This window comes from Mastigoproctus giganteus, chromosome 12 (assembly GCF_048544385.1).
Source record: "Mastigoproctus giganteus isolate SK-2022 chromosome 12, ASM4854438v1, whole genome shotgun sequence".
NCBI classification, from domain to species: Eukaryota; Metazoa; Arthropoda; class Arachnida; order Uropygi; family Thelyphonidae; genus Mastigoproctus; species Mastigoproctus giganteus.
This window is the reverse complement of record NC_143586.1, coordinates 46,866,742-46,880,606: the sequence shown is the minus strand read 5'-3', so window position 1 is coordinate 46,880,606 and position 13,865 is coordinate 46,866,742. Positions and strand designations below refer to the sequence as shown.

The 13,865-nt window shown below is 37.7% G+C and overlaps 1 protein-coding gene across 2 annotated transcripts in view; it reads left to right on the top strand.

The window, feature by feature from the left end:
• Window positions 1-3,586, top strand: part of Snx6 (sorting nexin 6) — a 133,486-nt gene extending 129,900 nt beyond the window's left edge. For both annotated transcript variants that reach the window (XM_090386905.1, XM_090386904.1), the window contains exon 14: window positions 2,979-3,586. In XM_090386905.1, the coding sequence (XP_090243031.1) occupies window positions 2,979-3,038 (60 nt within the window). In that variant the 3' untranslated portion in view covers window positions 3,039-3,586. The remainder of the gene's footprint in view (window positions 1-2,978) is intronic.
• The last annotated feature ends 10,279 nt before the right edge of the window (window positions 3,587-13,865 follow it).

The following is a 13,865-nucleotide window of genomic DNA, read 5'->3' as shown; positions in this document are numbered from 1 at the left end:
CCAGTTTTTAGACCTCAAAAAATGTTTTGAAAAAAGGTGCGTCTTATACATGGGGAAATACAGTACTTCAGGTACCTCATAATGAATGAGGAATATTGTTGCATCCAAAAGAGCAGGACTAAAATATTTTCAAACTATACAAATATTTAAAATATTTACCAAATACTAAACTATTTAGAGGCAGTTGTCTTGCAATGCAATGAATGTTGGCATGTGTCCCACGTACGTGCTCTACATTGTCAACAGCAAGTGTCTGATTCTGCCCAGTTGTGTTCCTTCCATTGAACATACACCAAACTTGTTCACATGCTTCACTGTCTTCAGCATCATTTGATGTTCCATTGTAATGTTTTTTGTATATTAATGTCAGCTGATGAAGGGACTCATCATCCCGATATAGGAGAGGTATGATTGTAAATATTTATATAGTTTTATTATTTGCATAATAACATTATACTAACACTATAATGTACTGGTCGAAATCTAAATAGGAAATGACCTATGTAATTGTTTACCTGTGCATTTGTAGTGGTGTAATTGACTTGAATAAATATCACTAGGAGGAAAACTTCAATGGGGGGGAGGGGGAGGGAGGGAGAGAGAGAGAGCGAGCTCACACACAGTTATGCGAAACATATACTTTGTAACTTTCTGAGCGATATTATATGCTGATGTCACTTTTATTTGTGATTGTATCTTGCAACTGTTTGTTGACATTTGTGTTGTGAAATACATGCACAACATAGCATTTGTGAGGTCTGAAATCATGATGAGCATATAAATTACCAAAAGCTTGATCAAGAGGAATTTAAGAATGTCATTTGCCCTATCGATCTATTGTATGAAAGGAAGCTGGTGCTATTCAAATTAAGAGTTCATTTAATTGGAAATTACTGTGCAGAATTATTAGGCAGCTGGTGGAAACAAATTCTTGTCTGACTAGTTGGTGTGTGGTATTCACATCTAGAAAGGACATAGGGCAACTTCATTTTGTTAATAGGCATAAGTAATGTAGATAAAAAAAAAAAAAAACCCTTATATCCAAGTTAAAACCATTTGATTCCCAATTCATGGAAAACTGCACTTACCCATCAAATGTATTAAGTGCATTTATTGAGATGACTGTACCATTTTTATCTTGAAAAAAGGCAAGTTCTTTGAAACATTTCACATACAAAAAATTCCTTCTGCTATAAAAAATAAATAAATAAACTGAACTCAAACAAAAAGCCGTGTATTATTAGCTAGAGCAATCATTCACTGGTCATTATGGAGGTTGATAGGTTGAATAAATTTAAGGAGGAACTGGATAGGCATTTGGAGGGAATGGTGAGTTTTTTTTTTTTGCTGATGCTGCATAAGCTCATACACATGCTTTCTTGCATCACATGCCACTACTACTACTGTCTTGGTGGTTTTTTGGAAATGTTACTGGTGTTGAGCATGTAGACTGCATTCTTTATTTTGTCTAGAATCAATCTGCATATTTTCATTTTACACATAAAATGAAACATTTTCTTTCACAATAAAAAGATTCACATTTGCAAAATTATGGCATCAGTTCAAGATTCCTACCTTTTTGTGTGTACATGATGAAATGGCATTGGTGTTTTTTTTTAACTTTCATTACATATTTAACTTTCTTTCCTTTAAGCAAGGTGTCATTGGCTATTAGTCAAAATTTGTAAGAAAGTATTTATTGTTGTCAAGCAAGCATTGTTTCTAATTTTTCATTGCCAATGGTTTTTGCATTCATGTTAGTTTATCATACAAATTCTACATCTAATAACCTCTAGATTTCTACTCAGTTTAACATCTGGCACAATCAGGTGACCAGCTAGCTTGTATAAGATATAATAATATGGTACTAAAAGATATTTTGTTAATCAAGAGTCTCTAATCTTTTTTTTTTTACCATAGTTCCATAACATAGCCTTTTATAGACATCTCCAGAAATGAAACTGTCCACAGATGAGCTTTTGCTGTATTTTTGCGCCTTAGTCTAAATACATCATACACCATCAGGCATCTCTCATATTGTGGAGTTATACTTCATAACTGTTTTTGCCATCATTGCATCACTTGGGTACCTACCCACTCACTGACGAAGGGCCAAATAGCCCTGAAACAGTGCTGTCTGGGTGGTGGTGCCTATCTGAGAATAAGTAACACTAGTCTTCTCCTTAGGTGAAGCGTTACTTATTCGAAGTAGTGCAATATCATGGCAACTCGTTGTGAAGGTATTCACAATATGAGATATAACCTAAAACGATGCCACCTTAAAAATTTTCTGTTTATTCAGAAATGGCTGTGTATTATGATGCTAAGCACTTTATATACATAGTCTAAATTTGTTCGCAGCTTGAGGCTCTAGCCCTAAATGCGCCTTAGTCTAAATAACTGTGATAATTAATGTTAAATTTTGCTTAGAAAATGACTGAGCATCTAAAATGGATAGCCAACTTTGACAAAATTATTCATGTAAGATACTAATCTATTAATCAAGATTCTGCAAGTATGTTAATTTTCATACATTCTTGATGTTCACCACTAAATCCATCTGCCATCTAATGAGAGGCTAGTAAATGTTGGGATGTTCTGGCATGTTATCATTACAAGCATTTGACATGATAATAATACTTCACTCTGTATTCTGTTTTGTTACCTCTGTTGACAGCAACATATCTTGTTCCCTTCAGAGATGGGCCCCCATCAATCTATTCAATTAAAGACTGAGATACTACTATAGCAGAATTTCAAGACCTCTAGTTTCTCATTAGATGATAGGTGGACTTCCTATCAGTGAGTAATGTATTGAATCTAAATAAATAGCTTAGTGCTGTGTGGAAGTAAAATTACATAAAACTGGCAGTATTTATAAGCATTTCAAAAACAGTTATTCTGTTAATACAGCAAAAGTATGTAAGAATGCTATAGATAATGTGATGTATTAAATTTTTATTTTTTGTCATTTCTAGGCACAAACCCAAGTTTTGAAAAACTGTTTGACTGCCTTGCGTGAAGAACATAGTACATAGGTGTAGCAAGAGAAGTGAATGGTTACTGTCAGCTCAATTTACAGATCACTCTTATTTTGTGATCAAACTTTGGGTGACAGCCAATACCATCTATTGGTTCTGGGTGGAGTTTGTTTGTTTGTGTAATCCTGCCACTCTAGCACACTGGAAAATCATCTGGTGATTACTGACTCTTCAGCAAGGAAATATTATTTTATAATGATAAAATGACCTGGGACAACTACTTGTTTACCTGGTGCTGCTGCTGCTGCTGAAGTTGTTGGACCAAGATGGGAAAAATTGTGGGGTGGGGGAGTATATCATATGATTTATATTATATAAAGTTGGACGTTATTCTTGATTATGTGGCATTTTTTGTTGCTCTAAAATCAGTTAAGTAATATATAATGTTATGTTATAAAATGCAATGTTGTTTCATATCTCTTCCCCATGAAAATAATGTGGAATTATGAAAAATGAGAGATTACACTTGTTGATAATATGGCACGTCACAATTAAATTTCATCTAATGAAAAGTGTATGCATAGTGGCTGTGAATATGAAGATGGTATTTGTAAGCAGCATCAGAAATTTCTCAAAAAAATAAAAAAATATTCTTTACATATTGGTGTTTGTTTACTTTTATCATTCTTTATTACTGGTAAGAAAGTAATAAAGAAGAATCATGATTCTTGCTTGGAAATGATCACATCATTGCTCATATTGTTATCAATAGTTATTTTGCCTCAGGTGAGAGGAGGGTTTGATAATCAGGCTTCAGGTTTATGTAACATGCATAACAAATATAGTTCCTACCCATGCCTCACATAACCTTTTATAAACTTAGTATGGTGAATAGTAAGTGAGCTATCTTAATTTTTCGCCCTTTCTTAGATTTAATAAGTGCATGTATTAGGTTGAATTATTTTAATATCAGCTTCTCCATCTTATTTTATTCAGTTTAGTTCATTGCATATTACTTTTCATATATGGACTTTAAAAGGTGAATTCTTTAAATTTTATATAATTTCTAACGGTCTTTGGCTGAATGCAAATTTCTGTACATGTTCTATAGTTTCATCTGAAAAAGAGAAAAGATTATCAGGATTTAGTTTCCTTAACCCTTTTAAAGCTTTATACACTTCACTTTAGTCACCACACAGATACTGCATTTCCAGAGATTCAATTTACAGAACTTAGTCATTCTTGCTAAGAATATCAGTATTTATGCCACAAACTAATCTTTTGCTCTTCTCTGCACTCGTTCCATTGGTCTGTTCATTCAAAAACATGTAGTATTCCAGTTGTGGCCTGAGTATTACCTTATACAATGGGATAATCATTTCTTTTTCCCTGATCGCAGAGTTCCTGTATATCATTGACAAAATCCCATGGGCAGTTCTAGCAGCTTGTTTACATTGCTCAGAATCTCATATTAGACTTTACCCTTAGCTATTTTTCTTATCAGCTGCCTTGAGTCTAGTGTCTTCATTACCTCTTTTCAGCCCATCCATTGTTTTCTAGATCTTTTTGATGTGGCTACCGTGATTAGTCATTAACCACTGCCCATTTTTGACATAAATTTTGAATTATTTTTTCGATTTCTCATTGAAAAAATGTTGCAGGATAGGGCAAAATGTTTTTATTCTACCCAGACATGAAGAAGGAATTTTATGAAAGTTTTGTGGATGAAGAGTCCTTAATATCAAAAACAGTAGGGCACCAATGCAAATCTCTAGTATTCCACTCATTGCCAATTGAAAATGTAAATTTGTCTTCCCCTCCTCCAGATTGCTGAGTGGCCCCCATAATGATCTTTAACAATGATGTAACAATTTATCTTGTAATGGAATTGGTGGGTGTATGGTAATACATGTGGGAACTAATGATTTAAACTGAATTTTTTATGAGAGGTCTCATTGAAAAAATGTTGCAAGATAGGGAAAAATCTTTTTGTTCTACCCAGACATGACAGAAGGAATTTTATGAAAGTTTTGTGGATGAAGAGTTGAGGGAAACTGCAAGGCTTATGGGAGGGAAATTCTCAGCATGGCTGACCTTTGTTGGTAGATGGAATTTATTTTGTAAAGATGGTATTCAATTCTAAGTGGGAAGCATTCAAGGAATTAATTGTGGAAGCTACTAAAAGTTTCATACCTATTAAGAAATATTGTTCAAGGTTTAGGCCTAAATGGTTGTCAAATGAACTAATGAGACTCGTAACAGAGAAGAAAAATGCATGGGATGCATATAAATTATCAAGCGACTCAGAAGCCTATGGCAGATATAAGCTAATCTGTAATCGGGTCACAAAGGAGGTTTGGCAGGCGAAGGCAGATTACGAGAAATCCTTGGCAAAAGATGCTAAGAAAAACAGCAAGGATTTCTTTACTTATATAAACTCTAAAAGGAAGGGGATGAATCTGATTGGTCCACTTGACATCGATGGTTCGACTGTTGATCCTGCTCAGATAGCAAACAAACTGAATGAGTATTTTGCATCTACATTCATATGTGAGGAATTATTAAGGTTTGAAAATGGCAGAAGGTTATCAAATTGTAGCAGGATGCTTAATGATTTTGTAATAACTGAGAGTAATGATTTTTGTAATAACAAACGTAAGAAAAGCACCTAGGATGGATGGGATCTATCCAGTTATATTAAAGGAGGCAGCAAAGCAACTAAGCAAACCCTTAGCCATAATTATGAGAGCATCCTTGGACTCAGGGGAGGTTCCCATGGACTGGAGATGTGCAAATGTATCCCCAATTCACAAAGGGGATTGAAGGGTGACATGAGTAATTACAGACCAGTTAGTTTAACTTCTGTTCCGGGTAAAATAATGGAGTTGCTGGTTAAAGATGCATTGCAGGATCATCTAGACAAGACTGCAGCAATAATTCAGACACAGCATGGGTTTAAGGGAAAGTCTTGTCTGACAAATTTGATAGGATATTATGATGTGGTTACAAAGGAACTGGATGCAAAAAACAATTTTGATATCATATATTTGGATTTCAGGAAAGCTTTTGACACTGTTGCGCATGGAAGACTATTGTACAAATTGGATCAGAATGGTATTAAGGGTAAGTTGCTACAATGGATAAAAGGATGGTTAAGTGGGAGAACACAGGGTGGTAATCAGTGGGTGCTGCTCTTCTTGGACTAATGTTATTAGTGGAGCCCCACAGGGTTCGGCGTTGGGTCCACTGTTGTTTTGTATATTTATCAATGATATTGATGAAGGTATATCAGGCTTAGTGTCGAAGTTTGCAGATGATACAAAGGTTGGCAGGGTTGTTAATGGCAGTGTGCTACTGCAACAGGATCTAGATAATTTGGGCAGATGGGCTAAGAAGTGGCAACTGAAGTTTAACCTTGACAAATGCAAAGTACTGCATGTGGGTAGAAGTAACCCCAGAGAAACATACCAACTGTGTGGTACTACACTTAAGGTGGTAGAAAATGAAAAAGACTTGGGAGTAATTGTGCAGGCAGATATGAAGTTTTCTGAGCAATGCTGCCAGGACAGGTCATGGGGTTTTGTCAATGATATATAGGAATTTTGTTAGCAGGGAAAAAGGTGATTATCCCGCTGTATAAAGCAATGGTCAGGCCACGCCTTGAGTACTGCGTACAGGTCTGGAGGCCTCATTTTAGGAAGGATGTAGATTTACTTGAGCGTGTACAGAGAAGGGCAACAAGATTGGTGAGGGGAATGAAGGGATCCTCTTATCAAGAGAGGCTTAAGTTCTGCAAATTGCAGTGGCTGGAGACTAGGCACCTGTGCGGTGATCTGATTGAGGTGTATAAGGCCTTGAATGGGTTCAGCATGCTGAATTCTGATGGGATCCTTCCACTTGTTCAGATTACAAACCTAAGGGGGCATAAATTCAAATTAAGAAAGGATGGATGTCGAATAGATGTGCAGAAATTTGCCTTTAGCCAGCGGGTGGTTAATTGCTGGAACAAACTTCCATCTGTCATTGTGGAAGTTGATAGGTTGAATAAATTTAAGGAAGAACTGGACAGGCATTTGGAGGGAATGGTGTTTTTTTTTTTTTTTTTTTGGCTGATGCTGCATAAGCTCATACATTTGCTTTCTTGCATCACATGCCGCTGCCACCACCACTAAACAGAGGAGGTACAAAAGTTTGCTAATATCATTGAGATGAATTAAGGGTTCAGGAAAACTGCATTTGGAAGGGAAGGGTAGTCAGCACCAGGTTGGCACATGTCAATGGCATGGGATTAATTACATTTGTACTCTTCTTGAGAGTGCTTATGTGCAATCAATGATAACCTTAAACACTAAAAAGGAAAGTGTAATAGAAACAATACATCAGAGTTGTCAAAAAGCAGTAAAGTAAAAAACAGTCTTATACAATATGCCAGGAGCATGAATTTCAGCTTTTGATTAGATAGGATAATGCTGATGCAGGTGGGTTTACTGAGACAGTGCCACTTGGTGAGTGATGAATTTCATTTTGGTGAGTACTGTATGTTAAGATAGGGAAAGACAAGTAGGGGTGGGGGAGTGATGATTCTGATCAAAAAATGCCTGAAGGTAATCTTCCCTGGTAGATGCTGAGTCAGTGTGATGTGAAATGACTTAGAGTAAATTGAAGATATAGTGCAAGAGGTTTTTGAACAAATTGGATAATACTAATTCCAGCATCTCTTAGTTTTCACCAAGAGCTTAACTGTATCAACAACTTAATGAGGAAACCAATAGAAGGTAGTGACCACGATACCATAAAATGGATCATATCTAAAAAAAAAAACCCATGTAGTCAATTTTTAATTTAATTTCAAGAAAGTGGACTATAATAGAATGAGATTTCTTGGGCTTGATCAACTGGAGTGACTATTGTATAGTGTTGGATACATTATGGGAAATGGTTAAGGGATTTATCCTCCAAGCCATAAACTTCAGATGCTAAAATGGATGACAGGTAATTAAGAGTTTGATTAAACAAAAGAAGCAAGCATTGGACAACTTTGTGATTCCAATTTTCTAATTTGTATGAGCATTATAAGAGAATATGTAACAAAGCCTGTGGTGGGGTAAGACAGGTGAAAGCTAATTATGACACAGCACTAATAACGAGAGCTAAGAATGGATAGGGACCTTTTCTCGAATGTGAATAAGAGAAAGAAGAGAATGCAATAGGTCCTTTAATTGGCTGTAGAGAACAGGCCATAGGAAGCCCAGCAGAAATGGCATATAAGTTGAACAGATACTTCTCATTGATATTTATGATCAAAAGCAAATTCAAAACTAGGGAATGCTAAAATATCAAACTGCTGTAAATAAGTGATAGAATGATAGACAAGCATTTATTAGAATCTCTGCTGAGATTAAAGGAGAAAGTTTGTGTTGTAACTAAAAAGGCTGTGTACAAGTGTATCAAACTGTCGGTAATGTTAATGAGAGTATCATTGAACTCTGGGATGATTCCCTTAGACTGGAAAAGTGCTGATGTCTCCTGAATCCACAAAGGCGGTGGCAAAAAGGAGGTAGGTAGAAACATGCTATTATCACCTCATGCGAGCTCACATGTAAACATGTTAAATGTGTGAGAGCTATATTTCCCATTTAGTTCTAATGGTCAGACTATGTATGCTTACATACATAGCTTAATTAATACTGTAATATATACATTCTAATTAATATTTCTGTTCACTGATTTTTAAGTATTGCAAATGCAATAAGATAGTTTACTACCCATTTATAACAGATTGCACTAACCGGAATGCCCAATAAACAGGAAACTGCAAATTATTTTTGTTTTATGGTAGTTTACCTCCAAAAATGTGCTCCTCTGCTCACGCTATCACACCTCACGAAATTTCTGTTCAAACAGAAAAATGTGAGCTCTTGAAAACATGTCTGCCTGCAATATCACGTGTTATCTTTATTTCTCCTAGGAGACACCCAGTTACAGCCATTGACTAGGGTGTGTAGATACAATATGTATTATGCAACAGAAAATATTATATACAATTTTACATTATATGTAATGCTTATTACTAAATTATACAATACATGTAGTTATTGTGTATATATATACAATAAATGTAGTACTTATTATCAGAATTATATGATACATGTAATAACTTGTAATCTGCTTAAGACTTACAACTAAATGGGAAATATAGCTCTCACACATTTTTCATGTGAGGTGATAGTGTGTTTCCACCTTATAGGTCAGTGAGTTTGAGTTTTATGGTAGGAAAGATATTGGAAGTTAAGGATGCCATTCAGAATCAACCTAAGCAGCATGATATCTTGAATAGATCACAGCATGGGTTTGTTAAGGAGAGGTTATTGTAAATTAGTACAATGTAGCTGAATGCGGGACAGTTTTTACATTATACAAACAGTGATCACTGAAATATGACCATCTCCTCCATAATGGACTAAAGTGTAAAGTGTGTTTAGGGTCAAGCGGCACCAGGGGTTCCCCCCATCTCCGCGTAGGTTACATTGTATGTGAACCAGTTTACTGGAAAAGCCAGAGATTTAAAAGTGTGTGGACTTTGTATATGTGTGATGCCTTGTACCATTCTTCATCTGGTCATTTAGCCGCCAGACCTCTACTGAGGCCCGACGTTGCCCCACTTTTGCCCCGTGGAGGCAGACCAGGTATCCACTTGAATATAGTTCACTCTGGCAGGTCCTGCCACCTAATTTCATGAGATTTCAGTGGCTAGGACCTAATAAAATAAAAAAAATAAATAAAAATGTGATCACGTTGAGAAGGAAGTGCTAGGAGGTCAAAAGAAATGGTGGGCGAAATTGATTTTCACTTGTGGAATTTAGATTGTGTGGGGCGTTCATTAGCGTGCAGGTAGAGTGGGGGGGAGATAGAAGTATGGAGCCGATAGGGAAGACAACTCCAGTTTACAGTGGGGCATGCCCATGCCCCACCAGAAGGAAAAGAAGGGGTGGCGAGAAGGGGAGGTGACAGCAGGGCTGTCCCCTAATCCCCCGCCAGGGAAGGGTAGAAAGTAGGCCAGGCAAGGGAGCTGGCCTATTTGCCAACAGGGCATACATGTGGGGTGGCTTCAGTCGGGCGCCAAGGCATCAGGGCTGCCCCATTTGGTATTCCCAGGAGTGGAGTGAAGATATCTCTGTCCAGGTCTGTATGACATTTGTGCAGATCATGCTTGGTCTTTTATTAAGTAGTTACTCGTGGGATCCAGGTCTATCCACTGGTGGATATTCAGTAGGATAGGCTTCAGTCACAGTCAGGGTGGACTCCCGAAGGTCCGATTGTAGTCAATGCGTTTGGTTAACAGTTCTCAAATGGAATCGGTGTCCTCCATTAGTCAGTATTTGGGAGAGTATGCCACATAGCTTGCAGTATAAAAAGCCAGAGCTTCCTGTACCAGAGCAGTGATAATTTACATCTAGTCATGCCGACCCGGCTAGCCAGCTGGGTAAAGTGCCTGCCTGGCAGCCCAAAGGTTGCAGGTTTGAATCCCGCCTCAGGCTTGGATCAAAGTACTGCAAAAACCTTGGGAGGTGCACTATGGCCACAGAAGCCAATGTGCCAACAACTACCAAAAAAAAAAAAAAAATCTGGTCATGAAAGTGATAGTAGCAGCTATGGAATGTAGTGATCAAAAAGGCATGATTCTGGGAGCTTGTGCATTAGGTACTTCCATATCAGAAACATCATGCCTTGTCAGTCGGTTATGTTGTTTGTGGTACACTGTGGTTAAGGTGTACAAAGAATGGTGTTCAACAGGTCAAACTACTTCCAGCTGACAGAATTATGCAAGGTAGATAGGTGTTCATGGTAAGCAAAGAATGCAGTGCATTGTATGGGCTTGATGGCAGGTCATAGTGTGACAGCTGACACTGCAAAACAATATGGGAAATGGCAATACTCCACCCATTCAGCAATATGGTGTTCCACAGCAGAAGACCCAACAGACATCCTCTCCTTGCTGATTATTGTCAACACACTGGACACAAGTGTGCTGGTCAGATGAGTCCAAACAGCTGGTGCAACATGCCAATGGATATTGTGTGGTGTAAGCAACAAGTCCATGGACCATCATGCATTGTGTGCACTATCCAGGCAGGTGGTGGTTGCTTAATATGGGGAATGTTTTGCTGGAAATTACTAGGTTTACCAATGGCCCGTAGAAGACCACGTGCACCCCTGCCATCGTGCATTTTTTTTCTCAGACAAATGGGATGTCCCAAGATGATAATATGCTGTGTCATTGGGCCCACACTGTGTACAAGTGATTCAAGGGACATGAAGCTATCACTCATCTTGAATGGCCTCCAAATTCACTGAACCTCAATCCAATTGAACACCTGTGGGATGTTTTGGAATGGGAAGCAAGGCATGTGGACATGCAACCATATCTATTCTGACACTGGAAAGCCTTGCAGGCAGCATGGCTACAGACATCTAGTGGAGTTTGACTAGGCAAATAGTGGCCATTATCCATGTGAATGGTGGCCCAACACTATTAGGTAGATGGTCATAATTCAATGATCACTAAGTGTATACTAGGTTTTGTAAAGCTTTTGATATGGTCTCTCATGGAAGGCTGCTATATAAACTGGAAGAAGTTGGAGTTACTGGGAAGGGCCTACATTAGATTGCAGGCTGGCTAAAAGATAAGGGACAGATTGTCATAAATGGTTAGTCTTCAACATTGACTAGCATACCAAGTGGGATCCTTTAGGGATCTGTGTTGGGTCTCTCCTATTTCTAATTTCCATAAAGGATATCTAAGGTAAGCTATGAAGGTTGGAAAAATAATGAGCTAGGCCTTGTTACTTCAGGACTTGGATCAGTTGTATATATGGTCCAAAAAAATGGCAACTGAGGTTTAATGCTACTAAGCATAAGGTTTGGGAAACTGCAGCCCCAAATCAGAAGTTATGGGGGGAAGAGGAGCTAAAAGTAGTTTGACGAAAAAAAAAAAAAAAGCAAGCTTAGGTTTACAGAAGGTTAATACCTACAATCTGTTATGAAATTTTGCATGCAATGTAAACAGGCACATGGTGTCCTGCCTATGATTTTTAGAGCCTTTGCCGATAAGGCAAAGGATGTCATTATACAAGACTATGGTTAGACTCATTTGGAATTTTATTAATTGCATTGAAGTCAAGAGTGCTGACTAAATGCAAACTGATATGAATGAGTGACTTTAAATTATAAAGATAACTATTACTAAATTTTGTTTATTTTTGTTCAATATGCTTAGGTTAGCAAATTATTATGTTAAAGAGTTCATTTTTTATGTTTAGAACAAAAAGGTCATCTCAGAAGTCATACAGGCATCTTATGTTAAATTGGGGGCAGGAGTTGACAGAAGGTTAAACATTAATCATATAGTACAAAACAAAGGAAAACATCTATGGTAGCTGTTCAAAGTGACCTCCATTTTGTTCAATACAGCATCCATCCATGCAACAAATTCACCATTCCCTGGTTGTGGTCTTATTGTTTCAGCAGCTTCTAAAAAAAATACAAATTTCTCAGTTCTTATGTGGCAATACATGTAGAATCAACTATGGCTTTCATATGACCCTGTCCAAAGTAATCTAAGGATGAGGTTGGGTGATTGTGGTGACCATTGTGCCAGGATTGTTTAAACCCATGTGTTAATTATTGTACTCCATATTTAAAGTTGTCCACATCAAGAGGAAAGTGGACTGGTGCACCATCATGCATAAACTACATTCTCTGTTGGTTTTCAAGGGATGTCTTTCAATAGTTCCCACAAATTGTTCTGCAAAAAATGTAGATATGCAATTCCTTGAAAACCTTGCTGGTAAAAAAAAAAAAAAAGACAAGTAAGATTGTTCCTGAGAACACTACAAGCATTAAAAAGGAAACAGGTTGTTGATGAGTATTGACAATGTAATGTATTTTTTATTTGGCCCAGGGAAGAGTATTTTAAGAGCTGAGAATTAAAATTCTTGTAAAACAACACGCATTTAATCAGAACATGGCCAAGAAATTGAGGATTCTGTGTACATTGAAAAACGAGTACGCTAGTGATCAACATACTGAACACAATGACGAAACAAATGCACAGTGGCTGCAGTAGCACACCACTGTGTACTAATCACCCCTGTGCTGATCACTCATGTATGACTAGGCGCCTCCGTAGCCAGGTGGGAAGGAGCAGCAGTGCGTAGCACACGCTTCTTGATTAGACCGGGGTTCGAGCCTGTCACCAAATACAGAGGATGCGGAAAGGTCAGGGAATGACCACCGCATATCCCAGAGCAATATGGCTTAAGTTGCTAATACTCCTAAAAACCAAATAACAAACATCATGTATGACAGGCCATGAAAAATGTTCCCTTCATTCTTGGGCTTGTCCACTTCGGTCACAGTTTACATATTTAATGGTCTAAAAATGGCATTGGGTAAAACTATGGCCCACTGAAATGCATGTACTATTATACAGGGTGTCTCAAAAATATTGGTACAAACGTTTAGGGGAGGTAGGTAACATCTAAAGGAATGTGAATCGCCTAGGAAACGTCACAGGAAAGTAGTAGCAGAGGCACAAGAAGCAGAAATGACAAGACAATGGCAAACATTTATTTGACATAATATTAACAACAGAGTACGAGATGGATGCATTTCATGATGTTACAGCAGATGCTTGAAGGTTCCACCACGAGACGCGATGCATGCATGACACTGATGCATGGATTGGTGGACCCGGTCGAACACACCTGGAGTTTCTTTGACAGTAGCAGCAGTGCAGACAAGTATCTCCACAGGCGATTCATACACGATAGATTTGAGGGCCCCCCACAGAAAGAAATCAAGGCTCGATAAATCAGGTGAGTG